Here is a 17,451-nt window from a genome sequence, read left to right on the forward strand (position 1 = left end):
CCAAACTAAAACCCAACACCGATTCCATTGCAGTTCCCCGAGCTGAACCCGATGATTCTGCGCCGCTTCCGCGAACCCGGCGATGTCGAGCGGGCGTACGAGCTGGTGCACCAATCGCAAGGCCTGGAGCAGACGCGCTTCCTCGCCCGCAAGCACTGCATCGAGGCGCTCCGGCTCGCGTCTCAGATCAGCGAATCGCCCTACCAGAAGGGTCTGATCGTGGTCGGCGACTTTGTGCTCAACCGGATGAAGTAAACGCAGAGCACGGATCCCGTAAAGATACGCAGAGAGAGAGAGAGAGAGAGAGAGAGAGAGAGAAAGGGAGCGAAACCTCTCGAACCAATTTCCAAATCGATGTCGACGACAAAGAAAAGAAGAAAAAACAACAACTCAACAACAACAGAAACAAGACCGCCGATGAGCCTTCCTTCCGCATTGCTTACATATATATATATATATATATAGATATGCACACGCGACCTGCAAAAAAAAAAAGGTTTCTAACGGGTATCTTGGGACGCCTGAACCGTCGACAGTGCCGCTAGCAAAGTGTAAGAAGATAAAGTGCAGTGCGTTTTCGCACAACACAAGCGGTAACGCGGGTAACGGTGGAAATGCTAATGTAAGCAATATCATATACACACACACACTCACATAACACAGCAGAAAAGCCTCAGGAATCGTAGAAAAATGAATGCAACGAGACCACCAGCAAAGTATATAGCAAAAATTGTCGAAAACACACAGCAGCAGCAATATACCAGCCAACCATCAGGACGGGCGGTGAAATTTTCCATGCAAACAGCAACAGCAAACGCTCGGCCTTAACGCAGCAGACACGGTTTAGACGTTTAGATGGACTAATCATATGCGTAGCGTAGTGTTAAGGGTCGATCGAGTGCCTGCACGCATCGCAACGGCATCTCTTATCAAACAAGGAACCCTTCCTTCCTTTCTCGTACTCTTCCTACGGTGGTGATGGGGTAAAACTACTGGACACACGGGTTTGTGTGCATTTCTGACTAATCACTGTTTTGTTTTTCCGACGTGTGTTTGTGTGTTGTAGGGTTTTGTGTGGCTGCTAATTTAAAAAGAAGGCAAAACGGCAATTCGCGGATGCAACGCAAACGCAATAGAATGGTGATAAATGTTTGGCCTGAGTATGAGAGCGTGTACGCTTAAGTCAGTGGAGGTTTTTTTGGGCAAAGGATAGCCATTTATGTTTTGCATTCTGAAATTTGCGCCTGTTGGGGCCGAAAACTGATCGTAAATAATTTACTGTAAATGTTCTACCGTTTTTTGATATTTGTTGCGACAAATAGAAAGGGCAAATTAAAACACAAACATGTTCAAACATATTTCTCTCTCTATGTCTCTTTCTCGCTCGCTCTCTTTTTCTCACTGTCTCTGACGCTCTATCTCTCTACTACTGGCAGCCTGCTTTAGCATTACCAAATAATTTTCAGCCCACCACCCCGACACGACCAGTATATTTATTTATCCAACTACCCAAAACCCAAACCCAATGTGTCATGCGTACATGCGAAGGAGAGTTTGCGGTAGAGCGTTTCCCAATTTTCCCTCAACTGCACAGCACATTAACCGTGTCCCCGTTTCATCTAATTATACACCACATACATACAAAGAGCTGCAGCTTTGGAACCGGCAAACCGCACGTTTGCTCATGCCAGATGCGTCCTGTACATAGGCTACTTCCCTGCCGGCCCATCTAGGTAGAAGAAGAAACAAAACAAAAAATATGGCAACACGATTTGTAAACAATTGAACAGGCGGTCAAATGTTAGCACAAATCTACCCCGAAACGCAACATACAATCCAATCCAAACGCCCCAATCGAGACGGCAAACGGAACAAACAAACGAATGCTGTTATCGTACGAACGGGACAAGAACACTCCACAAAACAAAACAACAAAAAAAACGAACGCTTAGTTACCGTTTTGATGGTAGCCGAGACCGGGTGATGGTGGCAGCTTAGTAATTAGATCACAAAACCGCAAACGGTCGAAAATAAGTACCGCTGATTCGGACAACAGCTAGAGTAATGCATAATAAAAAAGAGAGATAGAGAGAGAGAGAGAGAGAGAGAGAGAGAGAGAGAGAGAGAGAGAGAGGGAGAGAGAGAGAGAGAGAGAGCGGGAGAGTGAGAAATGTAAAAGAGACATATAGAAAAAACAGAACAGCGAGAGTGAAAAGACGAGCAGCGAGGGAAGATGTGTACGATAAGGCAATGGTACGAGGGAAAGTAGGAAATCTGTAGCGTCAAACTGATTTACAGGGCTTCGAATCATGCAAATGGAATAGTTAGTTCAATTCGGTTCGGGCAGGGGACGTCAAACTCCACGGCTAGCGGGCCGCATCCCGGACCTCGAGAGCCTAATAATGCTGATTTTGTAAAGGGTTAAAACAATAAATATAGTCTATTACTTGTAACTATTTTCATCAAACAATGTAATGTTTACTTTCTAGAGACACGAAACACAAGCTAATGCTAATGAAAAGCTGTAGAAATTGTAATGGAATGTGGCTGGGGAGAAATTGTAATGGAATGTGGGGGTTGTTATCACGGACAATTTTGAAGCTCCACAGCCAACCTTCAAAATAACCCCCGCGTTCGGTTGACACATTGCCTGACCCAGCGAAAAAAAAAAAAGATGTGAAATTTCCCAAAAATGTTTGAAGAGTTCCACGTGACGGGCCCAATAGATTAACCAAGAGGTAAAAAAAAGTGTGAAAGTGCTATAAAACACTATGAGGAACGGTAAAGAGCCGCACTTTTGCACGATCGCTGGCCCCTAAATCGATTGAACTGTTCCATTGCATGATTCGAACCCCCTTCTGCATCAGTGCAATTCTGCATGCCCATTAACGGTGTGTAACGTCTGCTCAATTACTTTATAATTATGCTTCCGTGCGTTTTCGTGTGCTTTTGGTGTGTGTATGTTTTTTTTTGTAATTGTGTATCCCTTGTTTGTTTGTCCCCAGTTGCACAAATGTAAGAGAGTGAAAAGCGAGTATACAGAGAGAAAGAGGGAAAGAGAGAGAGATAGAGAGAGAGAGAGAAAGGGATAGAGAGAGAGAAATAGAGAGATAGAGAGAGAGAGAGAGGGATAGAGAGAGAGAGAGAGAAATAGAGAGAAAGCACACATATGTTACAGGATTTTCCAGGAGTTCTCATAGCTGTGGGACACTTTATTAACTCTTTCTTACGTGAAATGAAGTTAATGTAATAGCAATTCCATTGGATGGGAATTGCACTCTCTAGCACCCTTGTGGGACAAATCCAACAGGAAATTCCACGAAGGCTGATGGAAAGGTGTGCCATAGAGTCCAATTTCCAACACGTGCAATTCATTTCCAATAGGAAAGAGTCAAAGAAGTGTCCCACAACTATGAGAACCACTGGAAATACCTTCACAACGATCACCGGCAGAGAGCACGAGGAATCGGCCAACTCATTTGCCGACGAACAAGATTTCGGGAACCTCAATTGTACATAGTATCTAATATTTAATACGTCCCCCTTCTTTTAATGCCACAGTCTAACAATCGGGTCCATTGCATTACCTTTGTGACGAATCCTTTCGTGGGTTTATTATTATTTTTCGTTTTTTGTATTCTCGGTTCAGGTTTGCTCCCTTCTGTTGCAATGGCAGGCCGATAGTTAGTGAAGTTGTTCACCGTGGTCACAGCTCCCTTAGTACATTTTGTTTCCACCTTCTCGTCGAATCAGTAAAGAATTTATAACTCAAGTACAGATTTGATAACGACCACCCTCACACACACAATGTTCAAAGTTTACTGGAAATGGCCAATTAAAGGAAGTGCGTGCGTGTTTGATTTACTCTGTTTTCGATAGCAATACACTGATGAAAGAGGGGGGTATGTGGTACTCTCGATTAACTTTTTTTTTTAATTTTGTTTTTTTTTTTAGTTTATGTGTCTGTGTTGAGCACGTGTCGTAAAGAGGGTTGTTGCTTATGGAAAATAAAATAAAGGAAGCTGTTAGGAAAGAGAAAAATATCAATTAAAAAGACATATATTAGCAAACACACCTATAAAACGCGCCCTTCTTTGTTTTTCCCCCTATGATGTGAATAATAGGGAAATTGTGTGCATATAATTCAAAAATAAATCAAAACAAACAAAAACAAACATTGACAGAAGGAACGGTTACGTATATGAAACAATTATTAATCGCACGGTGCAAAGGGTGTTAGAAAAACAAACTGTTAATCATCTGCCTGTACGACTTGTTGGTTGGACTTAGGCTTAATCAGCGCTAGCAAACATGTACACAAATACACACACTGAAACGAATGCCTAGCGACTCCAGTGTGCCGCACAGAGGTGGCTACACACTCAAACAAAGCAAAATTTGTAACAAAATAACAAAGCAACAGCAAAAGCAAAAACGGGAGAAGGATAAAAATATGCAATTGAAATGTTAGCTTGCGTGTGCGTGTATAGGATAAAAATAAATGGAATAAAACAGGAATTGTATTCCCTGTTTTTTATTTTGTGGAGCTCATTTTCCGTACATATTATACATATATATACAATAAATATACATGCATATGCTACACACTGACACGTGTATGGGTCAGAGGAAGGGGGGGGGGGGGGGGGGGGGGGGTTAAGAAAACCAGTGTGAAGGTGAAGCTGCGCACGAGACAGGTGCAAGTGAATAAACCACAAAGTCAGTCATATGGTGTAAACCGATTTGTTTGTTTTTTTTTTTTCACTATTTGTTGACATTACTTGATGCTTAGCTGATTTCGAGACTCTACAGATACAGCTTAGGCATGTTGCAGGCAGGGTGCAACCGATTGCTACGACTGGTCGCTAATATGACACGTCAGCTACGCGACACTTAATGTTTAAAAACGCTCTACTGCTCATCTCACTGTAACGGACGTCTGTTAAATATTAAAGTAAATATTAACGGTCAATTCGATGGCACAGTGGTATTTTCCGTCAATCCCGATAGAGGACACTATCGAAGTAGAGTCGTTCTGATAACGATCGGGCCGAGCAGTCCCGATAACACGAAAATTCCCGAACGTGGCAAAGGTTACGATCTTTAGCCATTCTTTCACCGATCCCCGAACCAAGCGACTGAATTTTTAGCTACAATAAACTAACGTTGCTTAAAAAACGATTGTGTGTATCATATTAATTGTACATTCGGGTGAAAGAAAGAATCCTGTTGATAACGTCTCAACAGACGTCTTTGATCGTGGAATTTTGGCGGCAGAACTTTTGTCTCATTGTGATGTGACCCGTGATAGTGTGATCCAGTCATCCCTTTTTAATCTTGCGTGTGGTTAAAAATGTAAACGTTTTACAAGCAATATACAATGGGATAACCAGTTCATCGACTAAATAATTAAATAAATAAAAATAATATTATTAATTATTACTATAATTAACATACATGAGGATCTGATGACGACGCCTTAGGATATCTAAAACCAAACCCAACCCCTTACCGGTCCTGAAACCGATACATTACCCATACTGGTTCAGAAATTGATAATGGATTTTTGCCTGTTCTGAACCTGGTACTAAACCTATCCTGATCCAGGAACCGATTATGAACCCATACCGGTGCAGGAGCCGTTCACGAAACTATACCGGTCCTCGAACCGTTCACGAACCCCTACCGGTTCTGGAACAAATCATGCAGCCACAACGGTCCTGGAACCAATTATGAACCTATACCGGTCCTGGAACTAACCCTGAACCCAGATTGGTCCTGGAACTGATGCTGAACCCATATTGGTCCTGGAACTGATCATGAACCTATATTGACCCTGGAACTGGTCATGAACCCATACCGGTACTGGAACTGATCATAAATCCGTACCAGTCCTGGAAAAAATCATGACTTCATAACGGTTTTGAACCTGATACTGAACCTATACCAGTCCAGGAACTAATACTGAAGCTTTATCGAACCTAGAACCGATTGTGAATTTATACCGGTCCTTGAACTGATCTTAAACCCATAGTCGTCCTGGAACTGATCATGAACCCATATTAGTCCTAGAAACGATACTGAACCAAAACCGGTCCAGGAATCGATAATGATCTCATACCGGTTCTGGAATCGATCATGAACCTATACCGGTCTTAGTGCTAATCATGATCTCATGCCGGTCCTGGATCTGAAACTGAACCTATACCGGTCCAAGGATCGATCCTAAACCCTTACCGAACCTAGAACCGATTACGAACTCATACCGGTCTTGGAACTGATAATGAACCTATATTGATCTTCGACCTTGGTTATGAACGTATACCAGTTCTGGAACCTGTTATGAACCGATACCGGCCCTGGAACTGATCATGAAGCCAAACCGGTCCTGGAACTAATCTTGAACCCGTACCAGTCCTGGAATCGACTATGTTCCTATACCGGTCCAGGTACTGATTATGACATTATGCTGGTCCTGGATCTGACACTGAACCTAAACCGGTCCTGGAATCGATGTTGAACCCTTGCCGGACCTAGCACCGATTACGAACTCATACCGGCCCTTGAACTGGTCATGAACCCATACCGGACCTGGAAGTGATGCTGAACTCATACCGGGTCTGAAATAGCCACCGATTTAATCCATTCCTGGAACTGTGCCTAGACCTGTTCCGGATGCTGAACGAGACTTGAACTCAGTTGGGATCTGGAACCGATACAGCATCCTTTCCGATCGAGTAACTGATTCTGCTGGTCGACAAACCATGCCCGGAAGTACATGTGCGTAGGAATGTCAGCTCATTGTGTACAGCGATGATTGACCTAAACATACTAATAATTACTAAGCCACTAAACAAGCCGCTAGATGGCGCTTGAATAAACACACACCTTGCACACATTACACGATAAAAATGAAGCAATTGCAGACTGTGGAACAAACTACAAAAGAGAGAGAGAGAGAGAGAGAGAGAGAGAGAGAGAGAGAGAGAGAGAGAGAGGAGAGAAAGAAAAAATGCGTACAAATCCCTCTACCCCCAGTCACGTTGGATTGTCACGTTGCATGTCACTCGGGAACGAGAAATCCTTGAAACAGTCCTTCTTCGCATTCTTGCCCGAAAGGAGGTGGCCTTTCTCTAACAAAGGAATTGTTGTTTTTTTCCCTCTCCTTGTTTTGTTTTATATTGTAACAGCAGCGAAGGAAGGGCCGAGCTGCTTAAAACCAAACAACTCGGCCCCAAAGATACACTTCAACCTCGGAAACCAAACAGTTTTCCTAACCCTTCTACCCTTTCGCCTCTACCCCGGGAAGGTGGGAGCATGGCATTGGTGGTGCGCAACATTTTACCCCCTCCCTCCCCCCCCCCCTCATCCCCTTAAACGGTTCGTGCCCTTAAACGTTCGTCCTAGGACATCGTTTTGCGTGTTGTTATCTCCTAGCGAACCGTTTGCGAAACGGCACAATCCGAGCAGAGTTTTGAGCTAACCGCCAGCAGCAGCCTCGACATTTATAATCATAGACGCTTTTCAAGGGGGAAAGAAGAAGGAGGGGAGGGGAGGGGACAGGGGAAAAGCGCTAGGGCTTTATAACAAACAGGGCAAAGCTCGCCCCGATGTTGGATCGAAGATTGCGCTTCAGCCTGTTTAATGGAGCTTAACGGTGGAAACCCGCAGGAGTGGAGGTTTGTTTGCAAAAATCTCCTACTCTACCGGGTGGATGGGGGGGGGGGGGGGGTTTGTGTGTCTGTGTGTGTGGCAGTGTGTACCACGTGGGTTTGTTTTATGTTTTCCAATGGTAAAGGTACCTTCCTTTGTTTTGCTTCATTTTTTTTCATCCCCAATCCCCTTCCGCACTGAAATTATGCAAATCGCACTGATGGGTGGGAGGGCAAGGCTGTAAGCGGAAAGAGACACACAAATCTCGCATTACGTTACAGTGCCGCACACAAACACACACACACACACACATAGACAGCTAGGATACGAATGCAGCTACATTGAATGCGGGCTGGCGCTACCGTTTCACGGTGCGACCGGCTGGGCGACCAGTTTTCCACCGACGCTGGGTGCGATCGGTACCGTCAAAGCTCGTCCCCCGGGGGGATAGACGAACGGCTGTGGAGTCCTTGCGAAAGTTCGTGGGAAAAGCGTCAGTGTGTGTGTCAGTTTGAAGTTTTCCCACTGCATCACTTTGGTGCCGCGCTGCAACTGGGTCAGTGTGCCTGTGACGCTCGCTTGACAGTGCACGGGGCGGGAAAATTAAACGTAAAAGTGAACAAAAACACACTCCCACACGCGCCATGTGCGGTGGATTGCCGGTCAGCTAGTCGACCCCAAGTGCGCGCGCTCCACACACACACACACACACCAAAGGGCACAGTGAGATCGGGCGACGTGAGCGCTTTGACACCGCTGCATGGGCTCGCGGAACCCCACCGACCATCCCGTCTTCTGGTGCGACGAGCTGAAGCGGCGCGAGCGGAAGCGCATCGCCGATGAGAGCCTGCGGGACTGGAAAAACCGGAAGCTGATCGAGCGGCGATCCCGTGCGAAGGAGCAATCCCACGTAAGGACGGCTTATTGGGGGTGGCAGGCGACAAAACGCAGTGCGCGGTTGATGTGCGAAGCATTGGCCGTTGCCTACATTTTGGCGCAGCGCGAGCCACAAGTGCAAGACTGTAAGGAGAAAATCCCACCCTCGGCCACAACAGTTGAACAGTGAGGCGAAGCTGAAGGAGGAATTTACAAGGCGCTGATTGTTTGAGCCCGGTTCCGTTCGCTTCGCTTTTCGCGGCTCGTGCGTGAGTGTGACAGTGCGCTATCAAAACCAGCAGCAAAGACAGCAAGCAACCAAAAACCCGCCGGTCCGACGTACGTGTTCAACCACAAATACAGCCACAAAACAGCAAACTAAAAACCCGGGAAAAAAATCAAAGCGAAATTTTCATCAGTTTTGCTTCTTTCAATCGTTTGCGGCAATGCGCCAGAAGCTGTATTCTAGTGCTTTTTAACACACACACACACACACACACACACACACACACACACACACACACACACACACACACACACACACACACACACACACACACACACACACACACACACACACACACACACACACACACACACACACACACACACACACACACACACACACACACACACACACACACACACACACACACACACACACACACACACACACACACACACACACACACACACACACACACACACACACACTCATACACACACACACACACACACACACACACACACAAGAAAAAACCCCTTTTGGAGGACATACACTGCGTGCAATAACAATAGCACCACCATGTTTTGTTTTGCAATCATTGTGAATTTATCTTACCGATTAAGTTTGGTTTTACTTCTTCTTCTTCTTCTTCTTTGGCACAACAACCGTTGTCGGTCAAGGTCTGCGCCTGTACCACTTAGTGGCGGCTTGGCTTTCGATCACTTACAGGGTTTTCCGAGTTATTTTAGGATGTCAACAACATTGCTTTCATTGCTCGCGAGATGCTTTTCAGCTGCTTGCAAATGTTGTATTTGCATCAAAATCATGTATCAGTTCTTCCACATGATTTTCAACACATCACAAGCTGGATTGCATTTGACAGTTATTTGTGATGTGTTTTTAATCATGTGTAAAAACTGTAACTTTATTGTGATGCAAATGCAATGTATGACAGCCGTTGAAAATCATCGTATCAGGTGGTGAATAATAATGTGCACATTCGAATCGGACTTGGCAAACCCTGTATTGATTTACCCATATCAGGATAGCTAGTCCTACGTATGGGGATACGGTCCATTCAGGGCTTGATCCCATGACGGGCAGGTTGTTAAGTCGTACAAGTTGACGACTGTACCACGAGAGCGGTCCATTTTAGTTCAGATTGTTACCGGAACCTACTTTACACCGATGAAGCAAATTACTTCAGCATATGTTCTTGAATTACTCTGGAATATTTCTCACAATATATTCCTGCGAAATAGCAATACGGGATTTTTGGACCGTTCCTCCTGAATAAAAAAAAAATCCTGCGAAATAAAACTAGCAACAGTTGGACAAACTTTAAGACAAACTTTTTTTTTTATTTTTTAAGCATGTCAAACATATATTTGAAACACGTTATGAACATTCTAGGAATTAAAATACATGTCAAGCATACCAATCAGTTCATAGAATCACTAATTTATGACTATTTATTAAAAACATAAATGACAGCGAGTGATAATCGATCTGTTCCGAATGTTCACAAATACAGGGTTTTTCCGAATCACTTTCCATCACTTGTACATCATTATTCAACCTGTCCCCGATATTTTTCAATAGTTGTCAACAGCATAATTTTTCAGTTCTTCAACATGATTTTCAACGCATCAGTAAGAACTGTGAAACACAATCCAAAGCTTGTAGCGTGTTGAAAATTATGTGGAAGAACTGATAAATTATCGTGATGCAAATACAACATTTGACAGCTGTTGAAAAACATATCGCGCGCGATAAATAACGATATGAACATTCGAACATGCCTTGCAAAACCCTGTTAGGGATTTTAGCATGTCTAAGCTATCTATTTTTATCAATTTTTCTAAAAAAAACAACCAAAAGGGGTAATCAAATGATTCTTTTGCGGGTTTTAGAGCTGAGCCGCACGCTGACCGCTTGATCACTGTAATATGTCTGTCAAAAATCCAGTAAATATCCTTAACATATCTTGCTTGTAACGATGATTTTATACTTTTTCCAGACTTATTTGCATGTATCAAACTGTTTCATCTACAAAATTTCAAGCATTTTGTTAATTTTCTGACATTTTATACTCTTAGATCAATCTCCAATAGTTTGTTTAATTGACAAAGTACTATACAGGGGGTTCCAAGTCACTTTCGAATGTAACCATTGTTTTTCACTGCGTGCAAGAAGTAAGTCCTCATCACCCTGATATTTCATTTTCATCATCATAATTTTTAATTTCTTCAGCATGATTTTCTACACTTCACCTGCCAACGGGTGATGCGATTCGGCCTCGAACCGCAGTGAAAAAAATCGATGGCAGCAGCCCATTAAAATGTTGAAAATCAAGCAGAAGAAATCAAAAACTAATATGATGGAAAAGAAATGACGGACCGATGTGGAACAACGTTCTGCACGCGGTGAAAAACAATGTTTAACGTTCGAAAATGACTTGGAAAACTCTGCAAAGTATGTAATGTGCTTGCAAGGTGGGAATTGCGCGCAGTGTATAGAACTCAACCACGATAAAAAAAAAACTGACTGTCATATTATTCAGAAAACTTAGTGCAATTTATCTTAATGTAAACATCATTCATTCATAACATTGGGATTACGAATGTAGCATTGATTCGTATCAATGTTTGATGATGCCCATTGGCCCATTACATTTGCCGTAGTTCGATAATCAATTTATGTCCCTTTCCCTTCCCACCGATAAAAGCTCCGTGTAATGACCTTGCCAAACATCTAGCTGGTGGCCTGATTTCGTGGCTAGGCCAAAGGGTGCTACAAGCAGCCCGAACCAGCCGGAATCAGGTTAGCGAGTAAACAAACAAATTATTCCCCAAAACTGGGGCTGCGGTCGGAAACGTTTGAATTATGATATTGGATGACTGACATTCTTGGCGTGACAGTTGTCATTTCCCCGTAGCAACACATACCAACAAACAAAAAAAGGGGGGAAGAATAATAAAACGCACTATTATTTCTGCCAGGATAGGTTACTGCGGCGCCCTTGCCTGTTTGCTGGCAGTTGTACCAGCAAAAGCCATGCCCTACCGCTATTACAGTACCAGTATTCGCTGCAACCCCGGGCAGCGGTGTTTTGACATTAATCATAAGCCATTTCCACCGAGTTCCGCACTATATGTGGAAGAGTATTCGTAGATATTAGTATATAAATGTCTCTTCAGATCCACCACTGGCACCAACTTGGAGATAATATTTACCTAAATCATATTTTTATACTAAACTATCATAAATACTTTTATTGCATGTCATTAGGCGCTTATCAACTTACTTTTGTTGCAGAGGGCCTCCGTCTTCCGCAAAAAAAAAAAACGGCAAAATATTAATACCTCCACTCCATTGGTACCTGTCGCTTCTCACTGCTGACTTGCTGGATCGAAACATTCAAGGACTTCTGAAAACTTCTTTCCCCGAAAAACTTCCCCTTGTTCGCTTAAAGTTCCAGCTAAGTTGACACAGTCAAAGTTTATGTTCCGCGGCACATGGAAAGCTCGTCCTTGAACTGTGTACTGGCTTTTAATTGAAGTTGTCTTAAGAGTCTTTGCCGAAAAAAAAACAACAACAACAACCGCCATTCCATTCTCTCCAAATACACACTCCCACAGCTGCTGCGCACACTATATTAACCACCATTAAACCGCAACGTAAGGCTCGTCCACAGTTTTAAGTTACGTGCCGTGTTACTTTTTTGCGCAGTAGAAGCGCTAGTAGAGCGCGCGAGGGGTCAGAATCGGAAGCCCGGTGGTACTAAATATTCATCGACAAAGTTTCCCCTCTTCCAGTACCGGGAAGTGATGGAGCGCTACTCACCCTGGGGCCGGAAGGGCGGCGGCGCACCGAACGATACGATACGCATGCGCAACATACAGCTGCAGGGCCTGTACCCGGAGACGAAGAACGTAAGTACTAGCCGCCGAAGAGAGCGGCATCGAAAACCAACCGAAAACTGGCGGACACATTTCACCTTCCCCTCTTCCCCCGGCTCAGGATCTGCGCAATCCGGTACCGATGGGACGCTCGCGGGGTGGTGTCGGGGCGGGCGGTGGCGGTGCACCGATCCGCAGCGCCTCGGGCCAGATCGTGACCGGCCTGACCGACGATCCGATCATCAGCTTTAACGACGCGAACCGGTACCACGTGGACAACGAGCTGCGGTACAAGACGTCGCCGGCGCAGAAGCAAACGTACCGGGCGGAGCTGGACCGGATCGTGGCGGAGAAGGAGAACCGGGCGCGCAAGGCGGAGGAGGGCCCGGTGCCGGCGGGCGGTCGCCCGAACGGTGGCGGCCCGTGGGGGAAACCGGGCCCGGGCGGGAAACCGTGGCGTCCGCCCAAGAACGTCGGCCACAACTTCATGAAGTCGATGGGCTGGACAAACAAGGAGACGCTGCAGGATCTCGACCTGGAGCTGGTGAGCCGGATGCAGCGCCAGCTGGAGGAGGAGAACCGCTTCCTGAAGCGCTTCTCCAACTGCTGCTCACGGTGCGTCTGCCAGTGCATCAGCAACACGCTGGAGCAGGGACCGCCGACCGGTGGCGTCGGCGGCGGCAGTGCCGGGGCGGCCCGGGACGCGATCAAGTACCACCAGTCACCGCCGGCAACGGCCCCGCAGCCACAGCAGCCAGCTGCGGATCGGCGTGTACCGAGGCTCTGCAATCAAAGTCAGCAGCAGCAGCAACAGCAGCAGCAACAGCAGCAGTCGCAACAGGCAGGGAACGGGGGTGGGCGGCGCAATGGCGGGCGGGTACCGCCGACGCGCAACTGTATGATAACGGGCGGTGTCGAGCTCGTGCCCCTACTCGCCAAACGGCGCTCCCAACCACGTCCCATTAGCCTCGGGACGACCGACGTCACCAAGATCGATAAGTACACCGCAAACGGGTAATAGCCGGCAGTAGACGTCTTCTGTACCAATTAGTTCTTTTGCCCTCCCACATCCCATTTCTGTTTTACTGTCCCTGAACCCCTCATCTCATTGAGAGTTCCTTGAAGAAAAATCCCACAGATTTTTAACGAGCTTCAAAATACCTCCAAAAGCTCTCCAAAAGATCTCCAAAGTATTGCTAAAAGATCTTCAAAATGTCGCAAGAATATCTCCCTAATATCCTCAATGCATCTCCTCAAAATCTCCAAAAAGAATCTCTCCGCACTTCCTATTAGGTGATCTGTGTGTTTTTTTATATATACATTGCACTTGTAGTAACGTCCTACGCGGATATGCCACTCTATACAGGTTGCCCCCAGATACACTAAGAATACGGACCGATAAGAAACCACGTAGCTGGAATTTACGCATTAGTTAAATTTCGTGGTTTTCAGCCCTAAATCATAATTACTTGATATGGTTTTCAGGGACGGATTAAGCTTAAGCAAACTAAGCGGCCGCGTGGGGCCTCGAGATATTTAGTGCGACTTCTCAATCCCTCTCTGGTTAAGCATTAAGCATCACAAAACTTCTCGCTCGACACTACAGAAATGCCTTCATTCGCGTGACCGCTTGAGGCATCTGCTCGTATCAATCCGCCGTTGATGGTTCTAACTGAAGATTACAATTTATTTGTAAATGATTGTTCAAATTCTACCAAAAGGAAATTTACTATGCATCTAACAATTGATGTGTCAGATCTCGCGTATCTCAGGGACTACCTGTTCAGGCTTATTTCGCTCACAGGGTTTACCGTGATTGTTTGGTTGTTTCCCGAATTGTTTATAGATGCGTCCCATGTATTTTTAGATCGTTCCTACGATATATTGGGCGTTTCCCAGTATGTTTGGATCATTTGTATCATTTGTCGTACTAGGACGATTCCAATAAATCGTGTAAATGATCCAAAAATAAATGGAAAGCAGCAAAAAATCTTGGGATGAACCCAACAAATTATTGGAATCAACAAGTACATGATCCTCCTGTAATCCTGGGAAATCCTGTATTCAGTACCATGCAGCGAGATAGTCAGTACTTGCTACGAAGGGACGGTCCGTTTTAGACTAGAACCCACATGCAAGTTGTGTGTGTATGTGTTTGTTTTTAGTTCTGAAAAGCTCCAAACAAGTCTTCCTCTCCTCATCATTTTTTTGATTTTGTGTTAACTCCTTATCCAAACTTCGATGGCACTCCTCAAACCCAACCATCTCTGTTTTCCAATGTCGTCCTCTGCAAAACACAAAACACAAAACCAAACAACAACAACAACTACTTCGACCCGTCCCTTGCAGCAGTCTGGCCCGACGCACGGACGACGGCTACCTGACCGACCTGTGCAATCAGATGAGCCAGAAGCAGCGCAAAGTGGAGACGGTGCGGGCAATGGAGTTCGAGACGAGCCGGCAGCACTTCGAGACGTGGAGCAGCTTCTGGGGCCGGCCGGGCCACGGTGCACCGCTACCGAACAAGAACAAGCTCAACCTGGACAATCTGCTTTACAAATCTCGTCGCTAAAGCAGAACCTGTACCACACGACTTATCACACGACAATGGGAGCTCTTACACACACACACATACACCTACACTCACATACATTCGCAGCAGCAGCAATAACAGCAGACACTCAGATTATACTTTTTTCAAGCAGGATACTAGACTGAGTTATCTGTTTGCAGTGAGTTGCGTTTAAGAGAATGGCAGCATCTAAGAAATCAATTACGCATCGTTTCTTAGCCGTCCAGCCTAATCAAAATGAAGGTGTACTATCTAAAGTAACATCAAGCAGTGAGATTCAATTTCTAAAAACTCTTAATTCTCATCCGCAACTCGTTGCAGGCAAATGACGTCAGTATAGACAAAAACACACGGACAAACACATCTCAGGAGGTATTCGACATGCTTAACTTTACAGGGGGGGTTTCCAGGGACTCTGATGCCGTCCGTCACACTTTCGGAACTACTGGTGACTTCTTGTCACGTGGCAATACGTGTCACCAGTGAGTCCAGCAAGTATGCCAACCGCAACAGATTACCTGCAAAACTACTGTGAAAAGTTTGGAGTAGGCTTCAGGAAGGTGCAAACAAGCATGGCGTAATGCTAGATCGTTTCCCGTGTGCTTTAGCTAAGGCAAAACAAAAATCGAGAGAAGCAGGAGGAAAAAATCAACCACACACGCACACGAGAGTTCTAAGATGGACAATTTTCTTCACTTGCCGCCCGAACGCAAGTGAGTGCAAAGTTGCTTCGCTTTTACCTGAAATGAGACCAAAGCAAACAAATAAACTAAACGAAGAAAAGGAGAAAGAGAGAGATATATATATAGGGAGATAGTGCGAGAGAAAGGCATAATAATGCTATAATTCATTTTCGATCCTCACCTCCATCTCATTGTATATATGGTACAACAGATCAGAGTGTCAGTAAGACGGGAACTCCCTAGCGGATGGGAACGTAGACAAACCGAAACTACGAGAATAGGTCTGACAGCAGTGAATAGTAGAATGATAGCAGTAGTAATAATAATAGTAGTATGCAGCTCGATTCGCTTCTTGGCCCACAACGTCACTCTTAGAGTGTAGTAGCCGTACAAAGGTACCGGCGTGTCGTGTTCGATTACGAGTGTAGAGTTCGAAGAGAAACGAAGCGGGCAAAACACTTGAAATGAGGATTCGGTTTGACACGGCGCTCTGGCCAGCAATCGAAAAAGACACAAAACTCCAACAAACGTCTATAGCTATATGGAGGTGCACCGTTAGACATCTCGAACCAAACAAAACGAACAAATTCCATACGTTCTTTCGAGTCTGATGTCCTGTTCAATGGCTGGCAGAGCGCGCTGTTACTATTACCAGCGTTGTTTATTGTTGTAGTTTCCTTCGAGGAAGATAGTTTAATGAGGGAGTAGAAGCAGAAGTAGAGTAAAAACTGAACGTTGCGTTTTCTTGTTTCATTGTTCATCAGTCATCATGCTATTAAATGCTTCAAAAGCTCAACCGGCACGATTCGTTAACAAATTTGAGGTTATAAATAGTTTATATATAAAAATAGATGTATACAGTCAGCTATCGTTGTCACCGTTCATATTACCAAAGCATCAAAAACTCGCCGTACATTAGTGTAAATGTATCGTCTATTTTATGATTGCTAGTGAATGCGGAGCTTGGAGCAAGAGCGCGAGCCAATGCACCGATGCAAAGCTATTTGCAAGTAACACGTTTTCCAGACATTCTTAGCTAGAGCTGCGGAAGAGCAGAGTGTTGCGGACGGCACGAAAGCTTCCACTTTAGGTTGAATAAAGAAGCATCCAATATTAAATGTTACCCGCTGCGGAAAAGTTGAAAATCACCGTGAGCCTAGCTATTTCTTGTTGTCGGAACGCAGTCAGTTGTAAATTACGTTAGCTTCATAGACTACTTTCGATAAAATATCACATTTATAACATCAAGACACATTCCATATACGGGCTACTTTTATATTGTGATCTTCTTATAAGCACGGTTTCAATAGTTTCAATTTGGTTCATGAATCTGACTTCCACATCACCACAAGGGTTGTCTATGTCAACCGCGATGCCCCTGAATTTTAAGATACCCCTAGATGTCAAGGAAAGGAACAAAGTAAAATGTTGTACGCTACATCAAGCATTCAACGCTGCAACTCCTTCCGATGACAATGATGCAGACCAAAAGCATTTGTTCAGCGTTGATAATACCTTTACTTTCTTCCTTTCTTTATT

At 44.8% G+C, this 17,451-nt stretch overlaps 2 protein-coding genes across 9 annotated transcripts in view; both read left to right on the plus strand.

Annotated features, from left to right (window-relative positions):
* LOC4576132 (all trans-polyprenyl-diphosphate synthase PDSS1) overlaps positions 1–4,551 on the plus strand; it is a 55,079-nt gene extending 50,528 nt beyond the window's left edge. For all 4 annotated transcript variants that reach the window (XM_061659438.1, XM_061659498.1, XM_061659301.1 and 1 more), the window contains one exon: positions 34–4,551. In XM_061659438.1, coding sequence (XP_061515422.1) covers positions 34–255 — 222 coding nt within the window. In that variant the 3' untranslated portion in view covers positions 256–4,551. The remainder of the gene's footprint in view (positions 1–33) is intronic.
* A 3,343-nt stretch (positions 4,552–7,894) lies between these two features.
* LOC4576133 (uncharacterized) lies at positions 7,895–17,269 on the plus strand. Of its 5 annotated transcripts, XR_009765565.1 has the most exons (5): positions 7,898–8,563; positions 12,559–12,690; positions 12,779–13,671; positions 15,007–15,472; positions 15,551–17,269. XR_009765565.1 is itself a non-coding variant. In XM_061652087.1 (4 exons), the coding sequence occupies exons 1-4, from the start codon at positions 8,414–8,416 to the stop codon at positions 15,227–15,229; spliced, it is 1,395 nt and encodes a 464-aa protein (XP_061508071.1). In that variant the 5' UTR covers positions 7,895–8,413; the 3' UTR covers positions 15,230–17,266. The 5 variants fall into 5 exon arrangements, 4 of the variants coding, with proteins under 4 accessions (XP_061508071.1, XP_001237254.4, XP_061508082.1 ...); XM_061652087.1 differs by having other exon boundaries at positions 7,895–8,563; positions 15,010–17,266; XM_001237253.4 differs by having other exon boundaries at positions 15,007–17,264.
* Positions 17,270–17,451: the final 182 nt, after the last annotated feature.

Source organism: Anopheles gambiae, chromosome X (assembly GCF_943734735.2).
Source record: "Anopheles gambiae chromosome X, idAnoGambNW_F1_1, whole genome shotgun sequence".
In the NCBI taxonomy this organism is placed as follows: domain Eukaryota; kingdom Metazoa; phylum Arthropoda; class Insecta; order Diptera; family Culicidae; genus Anopheles; species Anopheles gambiae.